General features: G+C 39.5%; 1 protein-coding gene across 1 annotated transcript in view; it reads left to right on the top strand.

Moving 5' to 3' along the window:
* Positions 1 to 1,952: 1,952 nt before the first annotated feature.
* Positions 1,953 to 25,091, top strand: part of LOC108705286 (interferon-induced very large GTPase 1) — a 117,710-nt gene continuing 94,571 nt past the window's right edge. The window contains 10 exon segments of the mRNA XM_041578734.1: positions 1,953 to 3,068; positions 7,441 to 7,522; positions 12,172 to 12,489; positions 13,589 to 13,885; positions 16,195 to 16,476; positions 16,834 to 16,932; positions 17,971 to 18,000; positions 20,572 to 20,637; positions 22,362 to 22,412; positions 23,038 to 23,121. Of these exon segments, the coding sequence (XP_041434668.1) occupies positions 7,468 to 7,522; positions 12,172 to 12,489; positions 13,589 to 13,885; positions 16,195 to 16,476; positions 16,834 to 16,932; positions 17,971 to 18,000; positions 20,572 to 20,637; positions 22,362 to 22,412; positions 23,038 to 23,121 (1,282 nt within the window). The 5' untranslated portion in view covers positions 1,953 to 3,068; positions 7,441 to 7,467.

Below are 25,091 nucleotides of genomic sequence, written 5' to 3'. Positions count from 1 at the left end.
TGTGTTATAGTTATGCTCGTTGTGTTATAGTTATGCTCGTTGTGTTATAGTTATGCTCGTTGTGTTATAGTTATGCTCGTTGTGTTATAGTTATGCTCGTTGTGTTATAGTTATGCTTGTTGTGTTATAGTTATGCGCGTTGTGTTATAGTTATGCTCGTTGTGTTATAGTTATGCTCGTTGTGTTATAGTTATGCTCGTTGTGTTATAGTTATGCTCGTTGTGTTATAGTTATGCTCGTTGTGTTATAGTTATGCTCGTTGTGTTATAGTTATGCTCGTTGTGTTATAGTTATGCTCGTTGTGTTATAGTTATGCTTGTTGTGTTATAGTTATGCGCGTTGTGTTATAGTTATGCTTGTTGTGTTATAGTTATGCTCGTTGTGTTATAGTTATGCTCGTTGTGTTATAGTTATGCTCGTTGTGTTATAGTTATGCTTGTTGTGTTATAGTTATGCTTGTTGTGTTATAGTTATGCGCGTTGTGTTATAGTTATGCTTGTTGTGTTATAGTTATGCTCGTTGTGTTATAGTTATGCTCGTTGTGTTATAGTTATGCTCGTTGTGTTATAGTTATGCACCTTGCTCTTTTTAAGGGATGTTTCATGGCCCTTATTTTATATAATGTAATTTAATTTAAATAGTAATGTAATTATAGTGATACAGATGTAATTTACTTTAAAAAATGAGTTGTGGTGGGGAAGAATGGAAACCCAGCCAGATGGGCATGTGCTAAAATACCTGTCCATTTATCTGTCTGTCTGTCTATCAATCTACTTCTGTCTGACTGTCCATCCATCTACTTCACTGTCATTTGTGTTGCTTTGCTATAGCTCCACTAACCTTATATCTCCACAATCATTCTCTTAGAGAGAAAATAAAACAAATAAAACCTTGTATACTATTTAAGTACGGTTTGAATTCACTTTATTTTTCTAATACCCAGATATATATATATGTCCATAGATCATACATGAGTAGGAGCAGCCATATCTACATAATACTGAATATCAAGACGTTCTTGAACGTATGGAGCCAAGAAGGTTGAGAACCCCTTCCATTTCATTACTTCTTTAAAGGAGACATATAAGATAAATTTAAAAATGCAAATATTGTAGGCAATAATGTATAATATACAGTGGCGTAACTACCGGGGGAGCAGGGGGTGCATTTGGGACAGGGCCCGCAGCCCCGCAGGGCCCCCCGGCAGTCACGCGCCCACTGCAGCGGCTGCAGCGCCGCACGGAAGAGGGTGGGGGGCGGGGCCCGGCTACACGGCCCGCACCAGGGCCGGCCCCCACCTAGTTCCGTCTCTGATAATATAGGGTGTTTATTTCACATTATGCTAAAAATTAATATTATCTTTAAAAATAGCCCCTTTATTGGAGTTCCCTATAGATGTTCTCTGGTCCCTGTCTGTGTTTCAAATGAGGGGTGGGCGTGTCCTAACGGTCCCTGCCAGAAGCACAGTAGGAGGGGGACAGCCAATCACAGCCCTGCAGTCACAGAAGCACAGACAGGCTTCAGTTCCCTATCAGGTCCTGCTAGCTGCTGATTGGTTCCTGTCCTACAGTGCAGTGAGCTGAGAGCCGCCGGCTCCCCTGCACAGCCTGGGAATTCAGTGAAAAATATGGGCAGGACTAGTAGGATTTTTGCAGAAATATTCAATAAATCAGCCAGAATCACTACTTTTTTATGCACATTCCTTCTATATGTAATAGAGTATAAAGCACTGGTACATTCTTGTTTTTCACACAATATGTCTCCTTTAATAATCGCCTACAGTGATTCATAAAAAAAAGTAATTTCTAGTTGTTCCCTATAAGTAGAATATATTGAATGTGACACTGTTTTCCATCTGAATGTGTCTTTACCCTTTCCAGTCCCCACTGAATCTGAACGGTAAATAATATAATTAGTCACTTCCTTGTGACTCTTCCCCCAATTCCACATGTGAAAGTGAAAGGGATAAAGAGCTGCACGATCTTCTGCATTCTCGGTGCCATCTTGTCTGCTTGTTGTGCAGCAAAGGCACAGAAGTGCTGGAAATGCACTGAATTATTATTACATATATGAGCGAGCTGGGGAGAGCTGCATGGATAAAGAATCTTCTCTGGGATAAAGAATCCTCTCGGGGATAAAGAATCTTCTCTGGGTAAAGAATCTTCTCTGGGATAAAGAATCTTCTCTGGGATAAAGAATCTTCTCTGTGCAAGTTATGGTCATCCTTGGAAAAGTTTTTGATTCTAAAACTAAAGCTTAACATTAAACTTAACCCTAAATTTGCACTCCTACATTTGGATTCCCCAGGACCTGGACTAAAGGAACAACCAAATTCCCTGAGAGACCCATTATTAAGTCTACTTTTGTTGTTTACAGCTGCTACTAAGAAACTTCTGTTTTTAAATTGGCTGTCCGAGTCCATTCCTTCACTGGCAGACATTCTGTCTCTCCTAAACCAACTCTGCTGGCAAGAAGCAATAAGGATTAAATCAGCAGAACCACATCTCAAACAGTCATTTACTGAAACTTGGTCATTATTCTGGGTTCAAATTGACTCTAGTTTCAAAGCACGCACATTGGGTTTGTTACATTTATAAGCTAATCTTTGCTGGTTCATTGGATATCTTTATATATTTTCTTTGTTTACAGCCATTGCTTTATGCTGGTATATTTTAAAATTTAGTAACATTCGCTGAGCGTTGTTTGGTGGTTTGGTTGCTTGGTTATATGATTAGATTTTAGATGGCTTTACCAATCATATTTACTCTTCATTTTCCTATTAGGCATTTTTGCTACAAGTTGTATTGGTGTGCCTCATTGTTCTGCTTTGATCTTTTGTTGAAATTCTTGCTTGTTTAACGTGGAAAACAATAAAAACATTTTCAACATAAAAAAAAAAAAAAGAATCTTCTCTGGGATAAAGAATCTTCTCTGGGATAAAGAATCTTCTCTGGGATAAAGAATCTTCTCTGCAATAAAGAATCTTCTCTGGGATAAAGAATCTTCTCGGGGATAAAGAATCTTCTCTGGGATAAAGAATCTTCTCTGGGATAAAGAATCTTCTCTGGGTAAGAAACTTTAGTAATGCATTTGTTATGGAGGGGCAGCCTTGGGTGGGGCAGGGCTTTTTAACTGTGAAAGTCTTTTCTGTAGGTGACAGACTCACATGCAATTGTTTGACTTGATGAAATACAATCATTTGTGGGGTGGCAGGGAGTTATTATAAGCAAATAAAATAGAGGGGGTCGATCAATGTCCAGGAGGGGACCAGAGAATGTGCATTGATCAATCCCTTCTCATTTGTTTGCTTGCAGCTAATTTGGCCACATCAGTCGCACTTCCATTGTATTTATATATTTTTCTAAGCCTCGGAGCGACTCCCACAACCCCCCCACCCCTTCTATGGATTTATTGTTATTCATCTTTGATTATATACGGTATATGGCAGAATCTGGGAGTTGTAGTTCGGCAAGACATGGGGAGCAAAGGTTATGTGTTGCACAGAGGCACTTGCAGAAGATCATACACTCTGTATAAGCGACACTACCTTTATAAACACTACAGAGGCAATGATTGGTTGTGTTAGTTATAAATATAGTGTTGGCCTCTCACTACCAACAGCAACACTGATCCAAATGATATTATTCAACCCTGGTTTTTTTGATCAGAAGCACCACGGCCATTTAGACCAAGGCTACAGAATTCTGCACAGGGTCGGACTGGGGGGGTCAGGGGACAGGGCCCACCAGGACTGACACAACAGGGCCCTGCCACCTCGGGTTGACACCACTTTGGTTTTTCTAAGGCCTGTTCGGGTCGCCACTTTCTGTTCAGTTTTCAGCTTTATGAAACCCGAACAATAATCTGGCCAATAAATAAAAACATTTAAATACTAAGATACTCCACTTAAGATGGCTTAGTTGTTCTTGTCAAGTACAATTCATTTCTTATTACAGAAAAAAAAAATAGTTACATAGTTAAACTGGGTTGTAAAAAGACCAATGTCCAGTAAGTCAAAAATAAGAAATTGTTTTTCTTAATTAGCATTTCTGTATTCCAGAGCTTTCTTGATAACAGATTTCTGTATAATAGATCCCAAAACATTCAGAAAACTGAACAGAAATCGAGCCATTTGCATCTCAGTGAGGCACTTACCCCAGCCTGGCGTCATAACACCACTGACATCATTGTGCCTTCCTCTGATGTCATCATGCCCACTCCAACATCACTGCACCAGCCCCAATGCTATCTGCCCCGCCCCCTGTTCTGGTTAAGCCTCTGGCAAAGGGGGCAACCCTACCGCCGCCACCAGTAGAAGGGCAACCCCACTGCTCCCCCCAAAGTGGCAGGGCCCCGCTACCCCAGTCACCAGACTCCCTCTGTCCCTCTCCCCCCACCCCCGCTGGCGCGTACCTGCTTTGTGTGTATCGCGCCTTCCTCGTGAGATCTGGCGGGGGGGAAGGACTGGCCGTCACTTACAATCCTGCAGAACAGCACCAATATGGACTTGCTTCCACGCTTTGTGACCCGGAACCATCATGTGTGAGACATAATCACATGGAGCACTAGCAGCCTACTCTGCCCTAGTTACACGCACCTGCCGAACTACCTGCTTCATGTGTACGCGATCGGACGGGATCTATCGCAATCTATGTCTACTCTAGTACTGGGTCTGGGTTTTTCCCAGGGTCCTACCGGCCCAGTCTGACGGGGCACAAGAGAGCCATGACCCACTGGATTTTTTCCTGGTGTTCCACTGGCCCAGTCCGACCCTAATTCTGAATCTGTGCGAGTGACCAAAAATAGTCTTAAAGGGATGATTCACCTTAAAGTTGACTTTTAGTAAGTTATACAATGGCCAACTGTAAGCAACTTTTCAATTGTTCTTCATTATTTATATTGTATAGTTTTTTTTAAAATATTTGTTTTCTTCTTCTGAATCTTTCCAGCGTTCAAATGGGGGTCGCTGACCCCATCTAAAAACCAAATGCTCTGTAAGGCTACACATTTATTGTTATTGCTAATTTGTATTACTCATATTTCTATTCAGGCCTCTCCTGTTCATATTGTAGTCTCTTATTCAAATCAATGCATGGTTGCTAGGGGAATATAGACCCTAGCAACCAGATGGCTAAAACTGCAAACTGGAGAGCTGCTGAATAAAAAGCTAAATAATTCAATGACTCAGAAAGAAAGAGGCTGCTCTGATGTTCTTCTTAGGAAAGGTTTCTAATTTTATTCCTAAGCAGATGAACATCAGAGCAGCCTCTTTCTTTCTCCTGACAACTTCCTTGACTACTTGGTGGTCAGACTGGTGGGAAACTGACCAGCAGGTGGCGCTGTTGGAACACAATTCATTCATATTAACAGTACATGTATCCCTTAATATCTTGGAATTTAAAGAAAATAAATAATGAATGTACATTGCAAAAGTGCTTAGAATAGCCCCCTCGTCAATTTTACATTCACGTATTTTAAAGGTTTACTCATCCTTTAAGTCTACTAGAAAATCATTAAATAAACCCAATTGGCTGGTTTTGCCTCCAATAAGGATTAATTATATCTTAGTTGGGATCAAGTACAAGCGACTGTTTTATTATTACAGAAAAATGGGAAATCAATTTTAAAAATTTGTAATCTATGGATACTGGGTTTCCGCATAACGGATCCCATACCTGTATTGCCAATTTAAATATAGCTATTAACCACTAAGGCTGAATCCAGGGCACTTTGTATGCCCACTAAATAGTAATGGATCTCACAATGTGCAGTGTCAGTGCAGGGATATTTGTTCCCAGTCAGACAAAATGTATGTTATTCACTCTAGGGCTCATTCTTTATTACTCTTTAGTGATCACATTCAGGGACTGTAGTTTATTTGTACTTTGCACTCTCTTTTCTGCCTTTAGCAAATGCTCTAGTGTTTTATTATCAGATCCCAGTCCATATTTCATGCTAAACTCCCCCTGTGTCTCATATCAGTTTGCTCTGCTAATGGCACATAATACACAGGCTGAACTTGCTCTAATGTTTCTCTATGTGTTCTTTCTCTCAGTCTCAATTTCCGGTATTTAAAGTTGCAAAGGTCAGTGGTAATTTGTAAATGATTTGTACCAGATAAGATATGGTGATCCAAAGTATGGAAAGAGCCCAGGTCCCGGGCATTCCAGATAATAGATCCTGTGCCTGTATTTTATAACTGTACCAGTTTAAAGGGATACTGTCATGGGAAAAAAACATTTTTTCAAAATGAATCAGTTAATAGCGCTGCTCCAGCAGAATTCTGCACTGAAATCCATTTCTCAAAAGAGCAAACAGATTTTTTTATATTACATTTTGAAATCTGACATGGGGCTAGACATATTGTCAATTTCCCAGCTGCCCCAAGTCATGTGACTTGTGCTCTGATAAAATTCAATCACTCTTTACTGCTGTACTGCAAGTTGGAGTGATATCAACCCCCTCCCTTCCCCCCCCCCCCAGCAGCCAAACAAAAGAACAATGGGAAGGTAACCAGATAGCAGCTCCCTAACACAAGATAACAGCTGCCTGGCAGATCTAAGAACAACGCTGAATATTAAAAACCCATGTCCCACTGAGACACATTCAGTTACATTGAGAAGGAAAAAGAACAGTCTGCCAGAAAGCAGTTCCATCCTAAAGTGCAGGCACAAGTCACATGACCAGGGGCATGGTCAAAAGTAAAACCAGCCCCATTTATTATACATTATTGCCTACAAAATTCGTTTTTTTTTAAAGAAATGTATCCTCTATGTCTGCTTAAATGCCTTTAAGAGGGACTTGGATGATTTCTTGGACAGACCTAATATCCAAGGCTACTGTGATACTAAACTCTATAGAGTGTAGGGAGGGGTCAGTGTGTGTATGTATAGATGCTGGGTTTCATTTGAAGGGGTTGAAACCCAACTTAACTATGTAGTTAGTGGCAGTGTAGCTCTTGTTACAGCTCCCTCTAGGAGTGCGACATAGAGAAGATGAGATAATAATTCACCAAGGAGTGTGGGGTAGTTCCCCAGGCAACAAATGGCAGACTGTGGGGACTATGTGGTTACAATCCCTTTGAGGCACCACTAGGAGATCTAGAATATTGGTACAGGCACCTGTGGTGTACATAATACCCATAAATATGTCATTTTAATTCATATTATGTGGAAATAACATCCATTGCAACCTGGATGTGAAAACTTTCAAGAAGCTTCTTTTACAGTGGAATTGTGGGAAAAACACTGTATTGTGGGTATAAACGTTGCTACAGAAATTGAGTTTTGCAACATGAGCTAAGTTCCTAAATGAGCCTGAGAAGTGCTTCCATTTTTCAGAATTTAGTGATTTTACTTTGTTGACAGCAATCAAGACAGAATAAAGGCTCTGTATTAACACCTTTCTAAAATGATAAATGATGTTTTCCTAAACTGACAGGTATGAAATCCACATGGAGATGTGAAGATGACATGGAATTTACTATTTCTTCTTAGTCTTCTCTTTACATTCGGAGCAGAAGGTGAGTCTATAACACAACACATTATATTACCATATACACCCTCCTTGTCTGAACCTAAACAGTCACTGGACCTATTCAAACCAAGCCCCCAATAAGAAAGTCCCAGTCTTATTCTGTAAGGGTACCTGTTGGTCCAATGGTATGGTGGGGATGCCCACAGCAGCTGTCACTCCTTGATGCATAATTCAAATATTTAAAGAGCCCTTTTCATACAATTCATTGTCCAATGTACGGTCTTTTATCAATAGTTCCTGGGTGCGATTCCTAAGTGTTGACCCTGCCTGTCCGTGACCTTGTCTAGTCCGCTGCCTGTCCTGACTCTTGCCCTTGTACTGACTACTCTCTCTTTGTACTGCGATATTGGTGTGTTTGACTCAGCCTGTGACCTTGACTACTCTCTCGTCTCTTGAATCTGTACTGCTTCTCCTGGTTGGTATCAACATGGTCTATTCCTTGACCATGCTCCTTGTTCTCCATTCTAGTTACAACGTTCAGTTCCCTTATCTATCCAGAACTCTCTCCCTGGTCCTCTCATGTTAAGACCTGGCGGCACTTGAGTAGCGGAGGCTCCTCCCAAATGGAAAGGTCGTTGTTATAGGCGTAAGCATGAGCTGCGACCAGGACCTTGAAGCGCGTTCTGGGGTTGGGACTCCATTTGTGACATATTCTATAAAAGCCTAGTAAAGGACTGGGACTTCCTTATTTTTTTCTCTCTAATAGTGATGACCTTAGGTCTATTCCTAATGATCCCTTTGTTTTGTCCTGTACAGCAACAAAAAACTGTTAACTGTGCTTCAGTTGAACCTCGGCACTAAAGGTGCTGCTCTTCTACTCTAGATACATAAAACCATTAATTATAGAGAGAAAATCTAATATTCATTAATTATTCCTGTTCCACCTCATTGTCAACCTCTCATGTAGTGGAGGCCATGCCCAAAGTCCACAGAAATGGTCTGATGAGCTTGTTGCTCCCCTTCATTGTCAATGGCAATCAGTAACAGGGGTATCGGTGTAAGAACTCAAGCAAGCAGGTGACAAAAATTTTTGACAAGTATGAAAGATAATCGAACAAAAGGTGATCCCTGATTAGATAAATTTATCCTGCGGTAGAAGCGGAGGTCTGACCTTAGTCAGTACAAGTTAATAATTTAAAAAGGAAGAAAAAAGTACCCTACTAGCTTCAAAACTAACTCAGCAGTCTCTAGTAATTTAAACCTACCTAATTTAAATAGTCACTATTGCGTGCAGATTTGCTGATAACTTTAATATAGATCCCGAAAAGTGCTTGTGCTATGATTAAATCGATTGAAATCCAATGATTACGAATTAATTAAATAACAGTGATACAATTCATTCTATTATATATACAAAGCTTAAGAAAAATTGGTACACATATACCCTTAGCTATAGCCAATTCTATTTCACGATAGTGTATCTCCTTTTACAATAGGATATAATATAGTCTAAGGGTTAATAGTCACCCCCTCCAATCACTTTAAGTTAAAAAACTTTAAAGTGCAAGTGCTTAACAATTAATGGATAATAGTAATTTCATCCAGAATGACCAAGAATTCATAACATTGAAGGTGCTCAATAGTGCTTGAAAATAAATTAAAGTTAAAAAAATTGATTGAATAGAGACCGCAATAAATAGGATAATTATTAAAAAACACACACAAATGCTCAGGTTCAGAAATAAGTTAGAAAATGGAAAAAAGAGGAGGTGGAGTTGTCCCCAATCTACTACCTAATTTTTTTTTTTTTTTCTATCCCTGGGACACCACAAAGTCCAAGAAGGCAGAGTACAAGGGACTGTGGTCTCAAATTTTACTCTAGTCCTAGACTGGAAGAAAACTATATAGGCCTAAAAAACTACAAATCCACGGTCTCTTGTGAGCTTTAGTATCAGATAGATTAGCGAAGAACCGAGCACTGGTTGAGGTTTGAAACCTCCCCACCCCCTCCACTACTTTGAAAACCCAATTGACTTAAGTATAAAAAGTTAAGGTTAAAAAGGACTCAGAACGCCGACGCGAACAGTTGCGTTTAAGTCTTAAAAATTCACCAGTAGGGATCGATTTTTTTACTGATCTTACTGTTCTTCTATCGAATATTTCAAAGAACAGGCCCTAGAACTTAAAACCAGACTTAAACAGAGAGGCTACTCAGGCAAGATAGTGAAAAAAGCGTATCATAGAGCGCTAGTCACTGATAGAAGCCAGCTCTTAATAACTAAAGAAAAAACACAGGAACCAAATAATGTGGTTAGATTCATAACCACCTATAACGCTGACCGCTCACAGATACAAACCATTCTGGATAAACATTGGCCCATACTATTGGAGGATGACACCCTTGGAACGATACTACAGAAAAGAGCATCAATATGCTATAAGAGGAGTCCGAACTTGAGGGACCTAATTACTAGGAGTCCCTTTCAAATCTCACGTAATAGCAAGCACAAAAATTGTGGGTGTTTTCCCTGCGGCGACTGCAATATGTGCATTAAGATGCGAAAAATCACCAACTTTGAGGAGCGATTTGGCAATAATCATAAAGTGAACAACTATTTAAATTGCCGAACTCAAGGTGTAATATATTGTATTGAATGTCCCTGTAATAAGAGGTATATAGGGATGACTACACAAATGCTAAAAATAAGAATGCAGCAGCATTGCAGTACGATTAGAACAGCAGGAAATGAGAGTAAGAATGATAAAACAATTTCTACGGTAGCTCAACATTTTAAAAAATCACACAACAAAGATCCTTCTACAATGAAATTCTGGGCATTGGAAAAAGTGGAATTAGGAATACGTAGAGGAAATCTGGAACAAGCCCTGTTGAAACGAGAGAGTTATTGGATCTTTAGAATGAACACAGTGTCCCCTAAGGGAATAAATGAAAATAATTTGTTTACATCCTTTATTTAAAATCATATCAGTTTATTCACCTCAGTATCGAAATTTAGAAAAGAAACTTGATCTATTCATTTAATCAATTTTAAACAAACATGATTAATGTATAAATGAATAAAAAATAAAAATATTTTTAATTCATGTTTTAATAAATAATCAATAAATACGTTTTTTAATAATTTGATATATATACACAGTAAAAATGTGTTTATGGTTGAATTAATTGATCTACTTCGTGTAGAAAGCCCCCCAACTGTCTAAAGAATCATGACCGTATTAATAAGATGTATGGAGAAGTGTCAGAGGGTAATTGCACTTTCACAGATTCCCCGTGTTGGATAATAGCGTAAAGCTATCTGGTTGCCAGGACGATGCGCATAAGCTAAGACGCACGTTGAATATGTGGGCGGGAAGTCTCGCGATAACTCCTCAAAGTGACGCACCATACGGAAGTGTTTTAAACCCTACGGCAGGGGAGCTTTCTCATTATGCCTTGACAAAGCCAGTATTGCGAAACGCGCGTCGGCGTTCTGAGTCCTTTTTAACCTTAACTTTTTATACTTAAGTCAATTGGGTTTTCAAAGTAGTGGAGGGGGTGGGGAGGTTTCAAACCTCAACCAGTGCTCGGTTCTTCGCTAATCTATCTGATACTAAAGCTCACAAGAGCCCGTGGATTTGTGGTTTTTTAGGCCTATATAGTTTTCTTCCAGTCTAGGACTAGAGTAAAATTTGAGACCACAGTCCCGGCTACTTTGACTTTGTGGTGTCCCAGGGATAGAAAAAAAAAAAAAAAATTAGGTAGTAGATTGGGGGCAACTCCACCTTCTATTTTTTCCATTTTCTAACTTATTTCTGAACCTGAGCATTTGTGTGTGTTTTTTAATAATTATCCTATTTATTGCGGTCTCTATTCAATCAATTTTTTTAACTTTAATTTATTTTCAAGCACTATTGAGCACCTTCAATGTTATGAATTCTTGGTCATTCTGGATGAAATTACTATTATCCATTAATTGTTAAGCACTTGCACATTAAAGTTTTTTAACTTAAAGTGATTGGAGGGGGTGACTATTAACCCTTAGACTATATTATATCCTATTGTAAAAGGAGATACACTATCGTGAAATAGAATTGGCTATAGCTAAGGGTATATGTGTACCAATTTTTCTTAAGCTTTGTATATATAATAGAATGAATTGTATCACTATTATTTAATTAATTCGTAATCATTGGATTTCAATCGATTTAATCATAGCACAAGCACTTTTCGGGATCTATATTAAAGTTATCAGCAAATCTGCACGCAATAGTGACTATTTAAATTAGGTAGGTTTAAATTACTAGAGACTGCTGAGTTAGTTTTGAAGCTAGTGGGGTACTTTTTTCTTCCTTTTTAAAGTATGAAAGATACATTTTTACAGCTGTTTATTGTGTACTGGGACCAGATAGTTAATGTGGTCAACTGAATCCTAAAAATGGAAGAATTCAGTGTTTTTTCCAGGCATTATCAAAGACCCCCTAAATGTTCCTACACTGAGGCCCTTCACTACCAAATACTCATTTTAAGATAAAAAATTAATCATACTTAAACATGATATTCAATCTAATGTAAATCTAAAATAGTGTAAAGTACTGACTCATGGACTACAGAGATGTGTTTATTACCAGCTGATACTATTGTCACTAATATAACTATAAACTTAACATTGTTTGTGTTTTTTTGCTTTCTAGGTGATATTTTTGGGGACAATATTTTTTCCCCCCTTCAAGCTACAAAGGGCTCAGATTTTGTTGTTCCCTGTACATTTGATGTAAATGGGCCTCCAGTACAAACCATAATCTGGTATTTCAAGGAAAAGGAGATCTTGCGTTATGATGGACAGATAAGTTCCGTTGATTCAAGGTTTTCCTTAAACAGAGACAAAACTAAAGATGGAATCGCTTCCCTAGTCATTTCCAACATTACAATACCCGATGCCGGCGCCTACACGTGTTCTCTGTTGTACAGCCAAGGAAAAAGAGAAACTAAAGTTTACTTAGATATTCAAGGTAAAGGAACAAAAACGACATTTATGTAATCTCTGATGTATTTCATCCTGCATTCATGACATTATTCATATATAAGGACATATTTGATTTGATTTGAAAACATACCTTATTGTTTATCACATAAAATAGTAATTTAATTCTATGTAGAGATGGAGAATGAATGGAGACATATTGTGTAAATAGCAAGAATGTGCCAATGAATTATACCCTTTTAAATATAGAAGGAATATAGAAGGAATGCTTAAAAAAGATGTATTTTGGGCTGATTTATTGAAAATTTCTTCAAAAACCCTACTAGCCCCACCCACCTGTTCCACTTGCTGCTGCCTCCTTCCCCAGGCTGTACGGGGGAGCTGGTGACTCTCAGCTCACTGTACTGTAGCACAGGAACCAATCAGCAGCTAGCAGGACCTGACAGGGAACTGAAGCATGTCTTTGCTTGTGTGACTGCAGGGCTGTGATTGGCTGTCCCTCTCCTACTGTGCTTCTGGCTGGGACTGTTAGGACACGCCCACCCCTCATTTGAAACCGGGGCAATAGCAGATCTTTAGGGACCATTTATAGCCCAGAATGAAACCAGTTATATATATAATTCATTATATTCTGCAAGATTCGGGGGGTTACTTATCCCATATGTCTTCTTTAATATATTATATAAATTACTATATATAATTATATAGACAGTCAAACACATTCTGATGACACCTGCTTGAAAAATGTGTCCTTTTGGATTTCCCAGCTTATTGTTTGATAAATGTGCCTATTGTTGACTTTAGTTTGTTTTTTGCTGCCCCCCCCCCACACACAATGTATCAGTTTACTTTGGTTCAACAAAAGATATTACTGTTAAGCAGATGTTGAAAAGGTGGTGGAAAATTAACTTTTTTGGACAATTGTAAAATGGAAAAAAAATCCTGGTGTAATCTGCAATAACATTTCCGTGTATATCATAATTATTTCCTTGGCCACTGGCAGGGACCTAGAAGTCACATGACTTTCTACTTTCTCTCTCAACACAAGAGCATGAGGTCAGGTCAGGTCTAACTGCATTACTATATCACTAATAAATGAAATCATGAATTGTTGTCTTGTATTCCAGCAACTCCAGAGATAATCATCACTAATAATATTGTAGTTAGGAATAAAGAGAGTGTCCTGCGCTGCTCAGTCATTGGACTTTACCCGTTGGATAGTGATATCACATGGCTGAGAGATGGGGAGTTACTACAGGAAACTACAGTTGGAGATCTAGAGAGGAACCCAGATGGCACCTACAATATAAACACTATAGTGACCATCGTACCCACTGAGGAGAACCAATATCAGACCTTCTCATGTAAGGTCCAATATTATTCTCATGATGCATTCCAGAAGGACTTTCAGCTGATATATGGAGGTAACACAAAGAGAACATCAGAGTATTTTGCATGAGAGCTAAGGCCTTTGTTGCACAGGATGTTTTTTTGGGAATTCTGCCCACTGCATATTTGTAAGCCTTACAGAGCTTAGTGTAAAAATGCCTGAAAAATAGCAATTTGCCATCTCCGTCAGAATTGTGTGATTGTGGTCATTCTGGAGTTCTCTTGGGATGGAAACACCTTAGAATTACTATTGTTATAATACATAGGACCTTCCTGAAATACAGTGGATGGGGGATGGTACTATGCCATAGGCCTTAGTGCAATGTCTCATCTAGAGGCAGATGTTCAAAAAATTTAATTTTCTAGTTCTTTTTTTACATTTTCTAAAAATCTTGAGCCAAGTCAAGCCACGTTTTCTTCTTGATTGCCAGCATATTTACAAAACAAGTGATGTCAAACAAGGCATTCTTGTTTCAGCTGCTTATCTTTCTAAAAAATCTTTATCTTTTTTAACTTTTTTTTAAATTAAAGCACATACACATAAACTTGACAATTTAAAACATACAGCAGGGTTCCCAAACCTTTTTTCACCCATGAGCAACGTTCGGATGTAAAAAGAGTTGGGGAGCAATGCAAGCATGAAAAATGTTGCGAGGGGGGCCAAATAAGGGCTGTGATTGGCTATTTGGTAGCCCCTATGTGGTCTGTCAGTCTACATGAGGCTCAGTTTGTCAGTGCACCTGGTTTTATTCAACAAAACTTGCCTCCAAGCCGAGAATTCAAAAATAAGTTTCTGCTTTGAAGCCACTGGGAGCAACATCCAAGGGGTTGTGGAGCAACATGTTGCTCGCGAATCACTGGTTGGGGATCACTGACATACAGTCATATGAAAAACTTTGGGAACCCCCTTTTATTTCTTTGGAGTTTTGTTTATCATTGGCTGAGCTTTCAAAGTAGCAACTTCCCTTTAATATATAACTTGCCTTATGGAAACAGTAGAATTTCAGCAGTGACAGAAATATACAATATGCATCATAACAAAATTAGACAGGTGCATAAATGTGTGCCCCCCTACAGTGATATTACATTAATACTTAGTTGAGCTCCTTTTGCAAATGTAACAGCCTCTAGACGCCTCCTATAGCCTTTGGTGAGAGTCTGGATTCTGGATGTGGCTATTTTTGACCATTGATCCATACAAAATCTCTCCAGTTCAGTTAAATTTGATGGCTGCCGAACATGGCCAGTCTGCTTCAAATCATCCCACAGATTTTCCATGATATTCAAGTCGGGGGACTCCAGAATATTGTACTTGTCCCTCTGCATAAATGTCTTTGTACGTAGATTTCCAAGTGTGTTTAGAGTCATTGTCTTGTTGGAATATCCAACCCCTACAGCGGAACTTCAACTTTGTGACCGATGCTTGAACATTTACAGATATACGTTAATGGAGGGCACCCCCAGTATTGGAAAGTGGAAAAAAATCTCTTTTTTAAGAAATATGAGGTGCAAATGACCCCAGGATAACCCCACAGTCAGTTACCCAAAACCATATATAAAAATAGAGAGGGGATGCACACTCAATGAAGGAAATAATACTTGGTAAACAAAGGTGGTATTCAAAACATTTTTCTTGTATATAGTGTATAGCAAACAAATATACATCAGACAAACTGGTATATTATGTACAACAGTATTAGCATAAATATATACATACCACCAAGTTACAAGATCAAGGCAAAAAGGGACAAACCACAGGGAGCAGATACACTTGCCAATAATAAGAACACCCCAACATTTCGGTACTATAGCCTTTGTCAAGGGGAGCATTCTCACAATCCTCTGCATATGTCGCTCCTGTATTTTTCTTGGCCTGCCAGACCTGGGTTTTACAGCAACTGTGCCTGTGGCCTTCCATTAATTATTACATTCCTTACAATTGAAACTGACAGTTTAAACCTCTGAGATAGCTTTTTGTAGCCTTCCCTTAAACCATGATACTGAACAATCTTTGTTTTCAGATCTTTTGAGAGTTGCTTTGAGGATCCCATGCTGTCACTCTTCAGAGGAGAGACAAACAGAAGCACAACTTGCAATTGGCCACCTTAAATACCTTTTCTTATGATTGGACACACCTGTCTATGAAGTTCAAGGCTTAACGAGCTAATCCAACCAATTTGGTGTTGCCAGTAATCAGTATTGAGCAGTCACGTGCATTCAATTTAGTAAAATTACAAGGGTACCCAAATTTTTGCACAGCCAGTTTTTCACATTTGATTTCATACAACTAAATACTGCTTCACTAAAAATCTCTGTATGTCTAAATATATGTATTGTTTTCCAGTTCCTCCATCCATTCAGATTAGCTCTCAACCATTCTGGCTAAATGAGGAACAGACATTGATTTGCCAAGTGTGGGGTTTCTACCCTGAATCCGTTGCGGTTAACTGGTTTCTGAATGGGATTCATGTGGAAGCCTCCAGGATTCAGAGGACCACTAGTTCTGTTGTGTCTTCCTACCAGTTCACTCCAACAGTTCAGCACTGGGGAACAGAGATCTCCTGTGTGGTGGAACATGGGACACTGCCCAGTCCTCTGGTGGAGAAGGTGCTGGTGAAGGAACCAGGTAAGAAATGTATGGAAATGTTCTGAAAAATAAAATGTACTGTAAAAGTTTATTTATTAAGGGGAAGTAAACCTTTCAGCAGTGGCTGAATGTGAACAGCCTAGAACCAACTCTTCTTGCAGTCTACAGTATTAGCTTTGTTCATTCATGGTCTGCTTTCATGGTTTCATTAGCTACCTGTTTAGCCTTGGGACTATTTAAAGTGTGTTCTGCAGTGTTTGCTTTTTATATTATTTTATATTTTACAGCCTTTGCTGATGTCATTATGAAGATGAAACCTGCACTGCAGATAGTAATATAAACGAGAGAAGGTATCTCAGGAGTACACAATAAATTCATGTGTTTCTGTCCCTGCAGATTTGAAGGTAAAGCACCGCATGGTAGTGAGGATTTTTGCAGTTATTACATTGGTTGCAGCTGCAGCTCTCCTATATCACTGTAATCGGGAGAAAAGCGGTAAGGATGTTCCTCACCTTAATATTATTTTATATTATGTTTCAAATCTGCCTGGTGTACAGTCTGACTTTATTTGACACCAGTAACTTCATGGGCAACTCTCATGCTCTATATCAAATGCATTCACACTTTATCCAACCTTATCATACCTGGTGGTGCTTCAAAATCAATCATAATAATGACATTTTGCTGTAGACTTGTTATAGAAATTAGAATTTGTAATCTTCACAAAACCCTACGTTTATGTGTTTCAGTCAATAGTTTTCAATAGAGTTTGGGTAGGAAAGTGGCCTCTCCACTGGGCCATGAGCAAATCTATGTAACTGGAGCTGCAAATTTCTATTGCTTCTGCATATATTGTAGCCCACAAAATGTAACCTCTATTAGATAAATACAAAGGGAAATTAAAGCTGGTTCTTAGTTTTAGTTGCAGGTCAAGTCTTATGAAGACAATAAGTCCATAACATCAGTACCAGTATTCCATAGCCCACTGCTGTCCAACTTCTGTAGAACTGAGGGCTGGGATTTTTATGGACGGTACAGCGGACGGCCTATAATGGAAGCCAGTGTTGACCACGTCCAGTTTTTAAAACACACCCACTTTAAACCACTCCCATGTTACCACAATAACTTTTAAGACATATCTATATTAATGTTGGTTACACAACAAAAAAACAAATGGTTGGTACTCAAGGGATATCATCCATTCTAATGCACAGTTATAGTGTCTGTACCCAATATTTGTGGTCCTAAAACCCCTAAAACCTCTCTTCCTGAATTTCATCTCTGAAATGTCAAATGTCTTGCCTACAATTCCTGTTTACAAACCACATTTACAAGGATGTTTTGTTGGGAATCTCTATATTAAATTTATTGTGTTTCATTTTAATTTTTGCATGATTATACACTGCAACAGTTTTAGACATGGTTATGCGCACTAGAGAGGACCACCACATGTGCTTTGTGCTGTTACCCTTTAAAATGCTTATTATGATTTGAAAATATTCAAACTCCTTTTAATTTTAATTTTGTTTCTAGGCACTAAAGAGCCCATTTGCACAATGCAAGGTAACATTTCTTTTTCTTCTCTCAAAATGACTGAAATGGCCCAGTCACTGGAACTGGAACATGTGAAACCAGGACTATTGACATTTTATTTTTATTTGTAGTGTGAGCTTGAATTTCAGAATTATTACTTTAATACAATCTTAAGCAGGACTGATATTATTTATAGCACTTTGTAAAAGAACTAAGAAATGTATATAATACATATATATGACTATGAAGATTTTCATTCATCCAGGTCATGGTATATCTAGTATAGGTCAATCTAAAAACAACTGGACTTGCTGAGTAATCAATGACTGACTATGACTGCAAGATAACCACTCTGCTCAGTGATAGCAATACATATGAACCCTTAGGGAAAGACCCAACCAGTGGTTACAAGAAAAAGGTGATCGGTTGCCTACAACAACTTGAAAAGGAGAAAGACATTGATCGAATTTTATACCACCGTCTGTATCCCAGGGAAGCCACACCATGCTTATACAGACTCCCCAAGATACACAAGGAAGGAGCCCCACTAAGACCCATTGTCAGCAGCATAAATTCAGTGACATACAGCATTGCAAAATTCTTGGCTAACATCTTAGCCCCGTTGGTAGGCAATACAGTGCATCATATCCAGAATGCCAAAGAGTTTTTAACCAAGATTCACGGTTACACTAGAGGCAGAAGAAACAATGGTGTCATATGATGTCACTTCATTGTTCACATGTATACCTACTACAGAGGCGATTGAGACTGTAAGAAATCGACTGCAACATGATAACACCCTCAGCAGCAGAACGAAGCTCAGTCCCAAACAAGTTTGTTTGTTGCTAGATTTGTGCCTTAACACAACATACTTCAAGTACAAGAACCTTTTTTATAGACAGAAACATGGCTGTGCAATTGGTTCTCCAGTCCCTCCCATTGTAGCAAACTTGTACATGGAGGAAGTGGAAAGGAGGACCTTACTTACTTTCCAGGGAACTACACCGACTCACTGGTTCAGGTATGTGGATGATACTTGGGTTAAAATCAGATCCAATGAAGTGGCGGCCTTCACAGAACACATTAACTCAGTGGACAATAACATCAAGTTCACAAGGGAAGATGTCCATGAGAGCAAACTTGCCTTTTTGGACTGTTTGATATGCATCCAAGAGGGGGGTAACTTGAAGATGGAAGTATACAGGAAACCCACTCATACGGATCAATATCTGTTGTTTGATTCCCACCATCCACTGGAACACAAACTGGGTGTCATTAGAACCCTGCACCACCGGGCAGAATGTGTGGCAACTGATACAGAGTCCAAAGACAAAGAGCAAAAAAATCTCAGAGGAGCTTTGAAAGCGTATGGCTCCCCACACTGGGCCTTTGTCAAAACAGCAGCAACCAAGTCCAACAGGAACACCAATAGAAATAACCGCCCGGAGACACATAGTAGGCGAAACATAGTCATCCCATATGTAGCTGGAGTGTCAGAGAAACTCAGGAGGATTTTCAACAAACACCATGTCCCTGTGTTTTTCAAACCTAGCAACACACTGAGACAAAAACTGGTACACCCAAAGGATCCAACACCAAAAGAAAAACAAAGCAATGTGGTATACGGAGTCCAGTGTAGCGAGGAGAGCACACATCTATACATTGGGGAGACAAAACAACTGCTCTCCAAGCGAATGGCTCAGCATAGGAGGGAGAACTCTACAGGGCAAAACTCAGCTGTCTTTCTACACTTAAAAGACAAGGGACACTCCTTTGAAGACAGCAAGGTCCAAATCTTGGATAAAGAAGACGCTGGTTTGAACGAGACGTGAAAGAGGCGATTCATGTCAAGGTGGAGAAACCATCCCTGAACAAAGGTGGGGGCCTTCGACACCACCTGTCTGCTACATACAATGCTGTTCTAACATCTGTACCCCGGCGGATTCAGAACACTTCACACATCCATTCATGCAACTCTCACCAGTAACAGCTGTATCTAGGAGTCACATGACACATTGGATAATCCTATCACAGTAACTACACAGAATCTACACCTCTGTGAATTTCTTCAGATGTCACCTCTTTGAAGAGTTACAATGTGCCATTGTGATTGGATTAGTGGAAGAGTTTATATGCCGAGAACTTCCCACACCAGTCAGTTGTACTGAAGAAGCTGCTCGGATGAGCAGTGAAACGTCTCCAATAATTACTCAACAAGTCCAGTTGTTTATTTTTGAATTACTTGTATTACATATTATTATTTTTCGTGAGTTACCAGATTTTGCACTCTTATGCATTCCCCTGATTTTTGCAGAATTCTGAAAATTTTCCATGATTTGCAGGCAAAATTCCATTGTGCACATGCACAATGACATCAGCGGAGAGATGTGTACATGCACAGCACTGTTTCTGTAGCTTCAGGAGACGGGTGCATGCTCATGACATCACTTCCGCTGATGTCACGTCCGCTTACATCATATACCTGGAAAAATTTGTGCAGCATGCTGGCACGCTCCTTATGAAAAGTTGACAGCTCTGGAACTGATGATCGGTGTAAAAACATAGTTCTGATTACATAGATATAATCTTCTCTTTCCATAGGCAGAAAAATCGACATCGTGGGCATATCCGCAGCTACGGGTGGATTGTTAGCCTATGTGTTACACAGTAAGTACACTTTCAAATCAATGCATGGATTCAGAATACAGAACAAATATTTCAACTTACACATTCAGCTGAGGAGGCGCCCGGATTCTATTTTAAAATGGACATGTATTATGGACATTTAAAGCAGAAAGAATAGCATTTTACACTTGGGGGTGCCAAAAGTTAAGCACCACCAAGTGACTACTTTTACTTACCTGACACCCCGGGCCGGCGCTCCTATCAGCTGAAAACCACACCGACCTGGGGTTCTTCCAGCGACCACCATGGAGAGATCCTCTTCCTGCTTCTTCAGGTCTTCTCACGGTTGCGTAAGCGCAGTAGAGGAAAAAGCCAGACTTTAATGAAAAAGCTGGTTATTTCGCTCTACTGCGCACACGTCTGCCCAGGAAATTTGAAAACCGATGAAGCAGGAAGAGGATCTCTCCATGGGGCTCGCCAGAAAAACCACAGGCTGGGCGGTTTTTATGCTGATCGGAGCATCGGCCCGGAGTGTCAGGTAAGTAAAAATAGTCACTTGGCGGTGCCTGCCTTTTGGCACCCCATTTCTAAAATGCTATTCCTTCTCCTTTAAAGGATAAGTAAACCTTTAAAATAAGTGAATGTAAAATTGATGAGGTGATTGGTGCTATTCTAAGCACTTTTGTCATTTACAAACCAACAATTCCGACCAGTCTGACCACCAAGTAGTCAAGGAAGTTGTCAGGAGAAAGAAAGAGGCTGCTCTGATGTTCTTCTGCTTAGGAATAAAATTAGAACCCTTTCCTTTAGACAATACAAGAGTCCTCTGCACTCAACCCATTATTAGTATATTTAAGACATTTTGTGTATACTGCTACTGAAAAATACCTTATCCTTTAAACAAAACAGGGATTGTTTGTCCATATATTGCAATATATTTAAGCTGAACAACTACGTCACACTCATCCCATATCTGGCCAGTCCTACGCTCAATTTTATCTGATTCATTAAGAATTCTATTGCTTCATTTTACATTTTACACAGGGACTAAGTTTTATCTGCAACTTACTTGCTGCTTTCAAAGTAAAACTCCCAAACTTGGCTGCCCTTTTATTAGACACCAGTGGGATCACCTGACTATAGCTGGGAGGGGTGGGAGCTACAACATGGAGCTGGTCACTGCTCCTGTGTAACAAACAATCCCTGTTTTGTTTAAAGGGTAAGACATTTTTCAGTAGCAGTAGCACAAAAATGTCTCTGTCTTAAATATATTGATGATGGGTTGAGTGCAGAGGACTCTTGTATTTGTCTATATGTATTTTGTGGTCACACCCCCACCTAATGGTTTTAAAAAATTAGTGGTGAGCAGTAGCACAACATTTCCTTGTTTGTCAAATCTTTCCTAAGTAGAAGAACATCAGAGCAGCCTCTTTCTTTCTCCTGACAACTTCCTTGACTACTTGCTGGTCAGACTGGTGGGAAACTGACCAGCAGGTGGCGCTGTTGTAACAAAATTCATTCATATTAACAGCACATGTATCCCTTAATATCTTGGAATAAAAAATAATAAATAATGAATGTATTTACATTTACATTTACATATTGACAAAAGTGCTTAGAATAGCTCCCTCATCAGTTTTACATTCACTTATTTTAAAGGTTTACTTATCCTTTAATATATGTTCATATTGTTTCATTGTGTCAATCACTATCACTTCATGCAATACAGTTGTATAAGAAAACATTTGCCCTTTTTATCTTTGCAGGACTGTGGTTTTGCAGTTCTAAAGAAGAGAAAGAAGGATGTAGAGAAGAAGGTATAAAATAACAAATGTAATGTTTGTTTTTGTCTGATGTTTTTGCAGTTGGAGGGACATAATGAAATCACATGGCCAGTTGTAGAATGGAAAGCCTCATTTATCTGTAATGTATATAGTGCAGGTCCCAAAAGGAAATTACTTGAGGAAACAGTAAAGGATTTCCTTGCACTTTGTGGCCATAAAAAGTGAGACAAGAATCTATTACCTTGTATAGTGCAGGGTGTCAACAAAAAGTGTCCCACAACCAACCCCGACCCATCCTCTTATTTAAAGGCATTGTTCAACTTTTATGTAACTGTTGGTATGAAGTAGAGAGGGATATTATGAGACAACTTGCAATTGTCTCATAATATCACAGCTCGCACCAGTTCGCCAGGCGCAAATGCGGTACGACGACGCCAATTCACTAATATGTGGATCTTCGTCCTGGGCACCAAACACTGGCGACTTTTCACTATCGTTACTTTGCCAGTGCGAACATTTCATTTGTGCCTAGTGAAAATTGGGCTGGTACAGAAGCACAAAACATCATGTACAACATTTTTAGCTACTTCTTTAGTTAGGCTTTAGTTATCCTTTAAGCCTTCTGACTATTTTACTGTTTGTAATTTTGTGTTATCAGTATGTGACCCTGAAAGTGGACCGTTGGAGTTTAGAGGAACATCGGTTGATCCTCCACAATATGGTTCTTGCAAACATTCTGAGGGTAAGCCTTTGTTCTCTATTCACTGTTTGCTTTAGCCATTTAAGCTGGACATACCTGCAGAGATAAAACTGTACAGTTATTTGCATGTTTAGTGATGCTCTGATCCCACCCAGTATTCATATACTATAGATATCGGTCAGTTCAGGGATCCGTCTGGTTTAGAAATTGACGAAATGATGCCCAAAAAAATGTGTGTCAAAAATGTTTTGCCGCACGCCAAAAACAATTTGTCGTCTATGAACTTTGATGCATTTTATCAAATTTTCGTCAGCTGCAAATTTTTGATGAAGTGAAATGGGTCAAATTTGCCCATCCCTAGTCATCGACCCCCTAAAATTTGAGAGAAGAAGCCCTGTAGGTTCATTAAATCAGGTTGAAGGCTCAGTTCTACCAGTGCTGTATTGACACCAAGCTGTCCTACCCTGTGCAACTGTCAGAAACTCGATGGAATAGATGGAATATACTATACTGATAAGAACACAGTCTTGGTACCATCAGTCCATGTATTCCCTCCACCCTGTCCTCTCTTGTGTTATGGGTCACAGTGCTAGTCAGTAATTACCTTACATTTGTTCAACATTTCTGACTTCTCCAAATCCAACGTATTCTCTTATAATTTATATATATTTATTTGTCTAACATCACCTCCTCCTTTATATGAGATTTAAATCCTGCCTAACATACAGACATACCCCTCCTCCTTTTCTATTGCCTCTGTCCCTCCGAAACAAAGTATAGCCACTGATATTTACTGCCCAGTCATGTGACTCATTCAGCCATGTTTCAGCCACACCAATCACATTATATTTTCCCTCCAGCACCTCCAGCTCTCCCATTTTTCAGATTATTTGCATTTGTAAACATACATTTAATACTGGTACCATATTGAATATACAACATGTGGTCCTCCCTATCCTAAACAGTCCCCCCAACCAAATCTCCTCCCCCATTTTCCCTTTCTTTGCCCACTATCTCATCTAACCTGTCTTCCACTGAATATTTTACTGAACCCTCCCCCCCACATCTAGTTTAAAATCTCCTCCAACCCTCTAGCCATCTTCTCTCCCAAAACAGCTGCACCATCATCATTGAGGTGCCCCCATCCCTAGCAAAGAGCCTGTAGCCGACTGAGAAATCAGCCCAGTTCTCCAAAAACCCAAAACCCTCCTCCCTACACCAATCTCTCAGCCACGCATTAATCTCCCTACGCTCCCTTTGTTTTCTTAGCATTGCTCGTGGCTCAGGTAATATCTCTGAGAAAATTACCTTGCAAGTCCTCGTCCTCAACTTTGCACGTAGTTTTTTAAAATCATTCTTCACTTCACCACCTCCTCTAATTTTGGAGGGTCCTTACAGCAGATTACCCTATCTACCTTTTGAATAGCTGAATCCCCTATAACTAAAGCCTGACTTTCCTTCCTTGCACTCCCCCCACCACCCGTATTAGAGTCTTTGCCTCCCAGGGTGCTCTGAGAGTCCACACATGCCAGTTCAGAGCTGTTCTTCCAGCATCTTCTGCTGCTTTGGACAAGCTGTAAACCAACCCCCCTACCCTTTTGTCCTGTACTTCTCCTCTTAACTGTAACAAACCTTCCTCCCTCATTAGCCTCCACTGATGTCAATGGACGTTGTAAAGGTGTGTAAAAAAAAGTACATTGCACCAACATTTTACCGTTATTTATAAAGAGTCATCAAATCTGTGGCATGAATTCTCTATACTCCACTATTGCCACTAAGTGCCACAGGAGCGTCATATTTCACTTGTGTGAACTGAGGAATTCTCTGGATGTTTTCTGCTAAACTAAAATGAACTTGATACCTGCATGGGGCAACTACAGGCCAGTTCCACACCATACCCCCAAACATTGACAATTTCAGTGTTGAAATACATACTCACTCATTTTAGTGCCAAAATCAGCAGATGCCAGCTGAGGGGCATGAGTTTAGCTACAGTTGGAGGCTCAGTTAGG

The sequence above is a fragment of the Xenopus laevis genome, chromosome 9_10S (assembly GCF_017654675.1).
Source record: "Xenopus laevis strain J_2021 chromosome 9_10S, Xenopus_laevis_v10.1, whole genome shotgun sequence".
Lineage (NCBI taxonomy): Eukaryota > Metazoa > Chordata > Amphibia > Anura > Pipidae > Xenopus > Xenopus laevis.
This window is presented reverse-complemented; position numbering and strand designations above follow the sequence as displayed.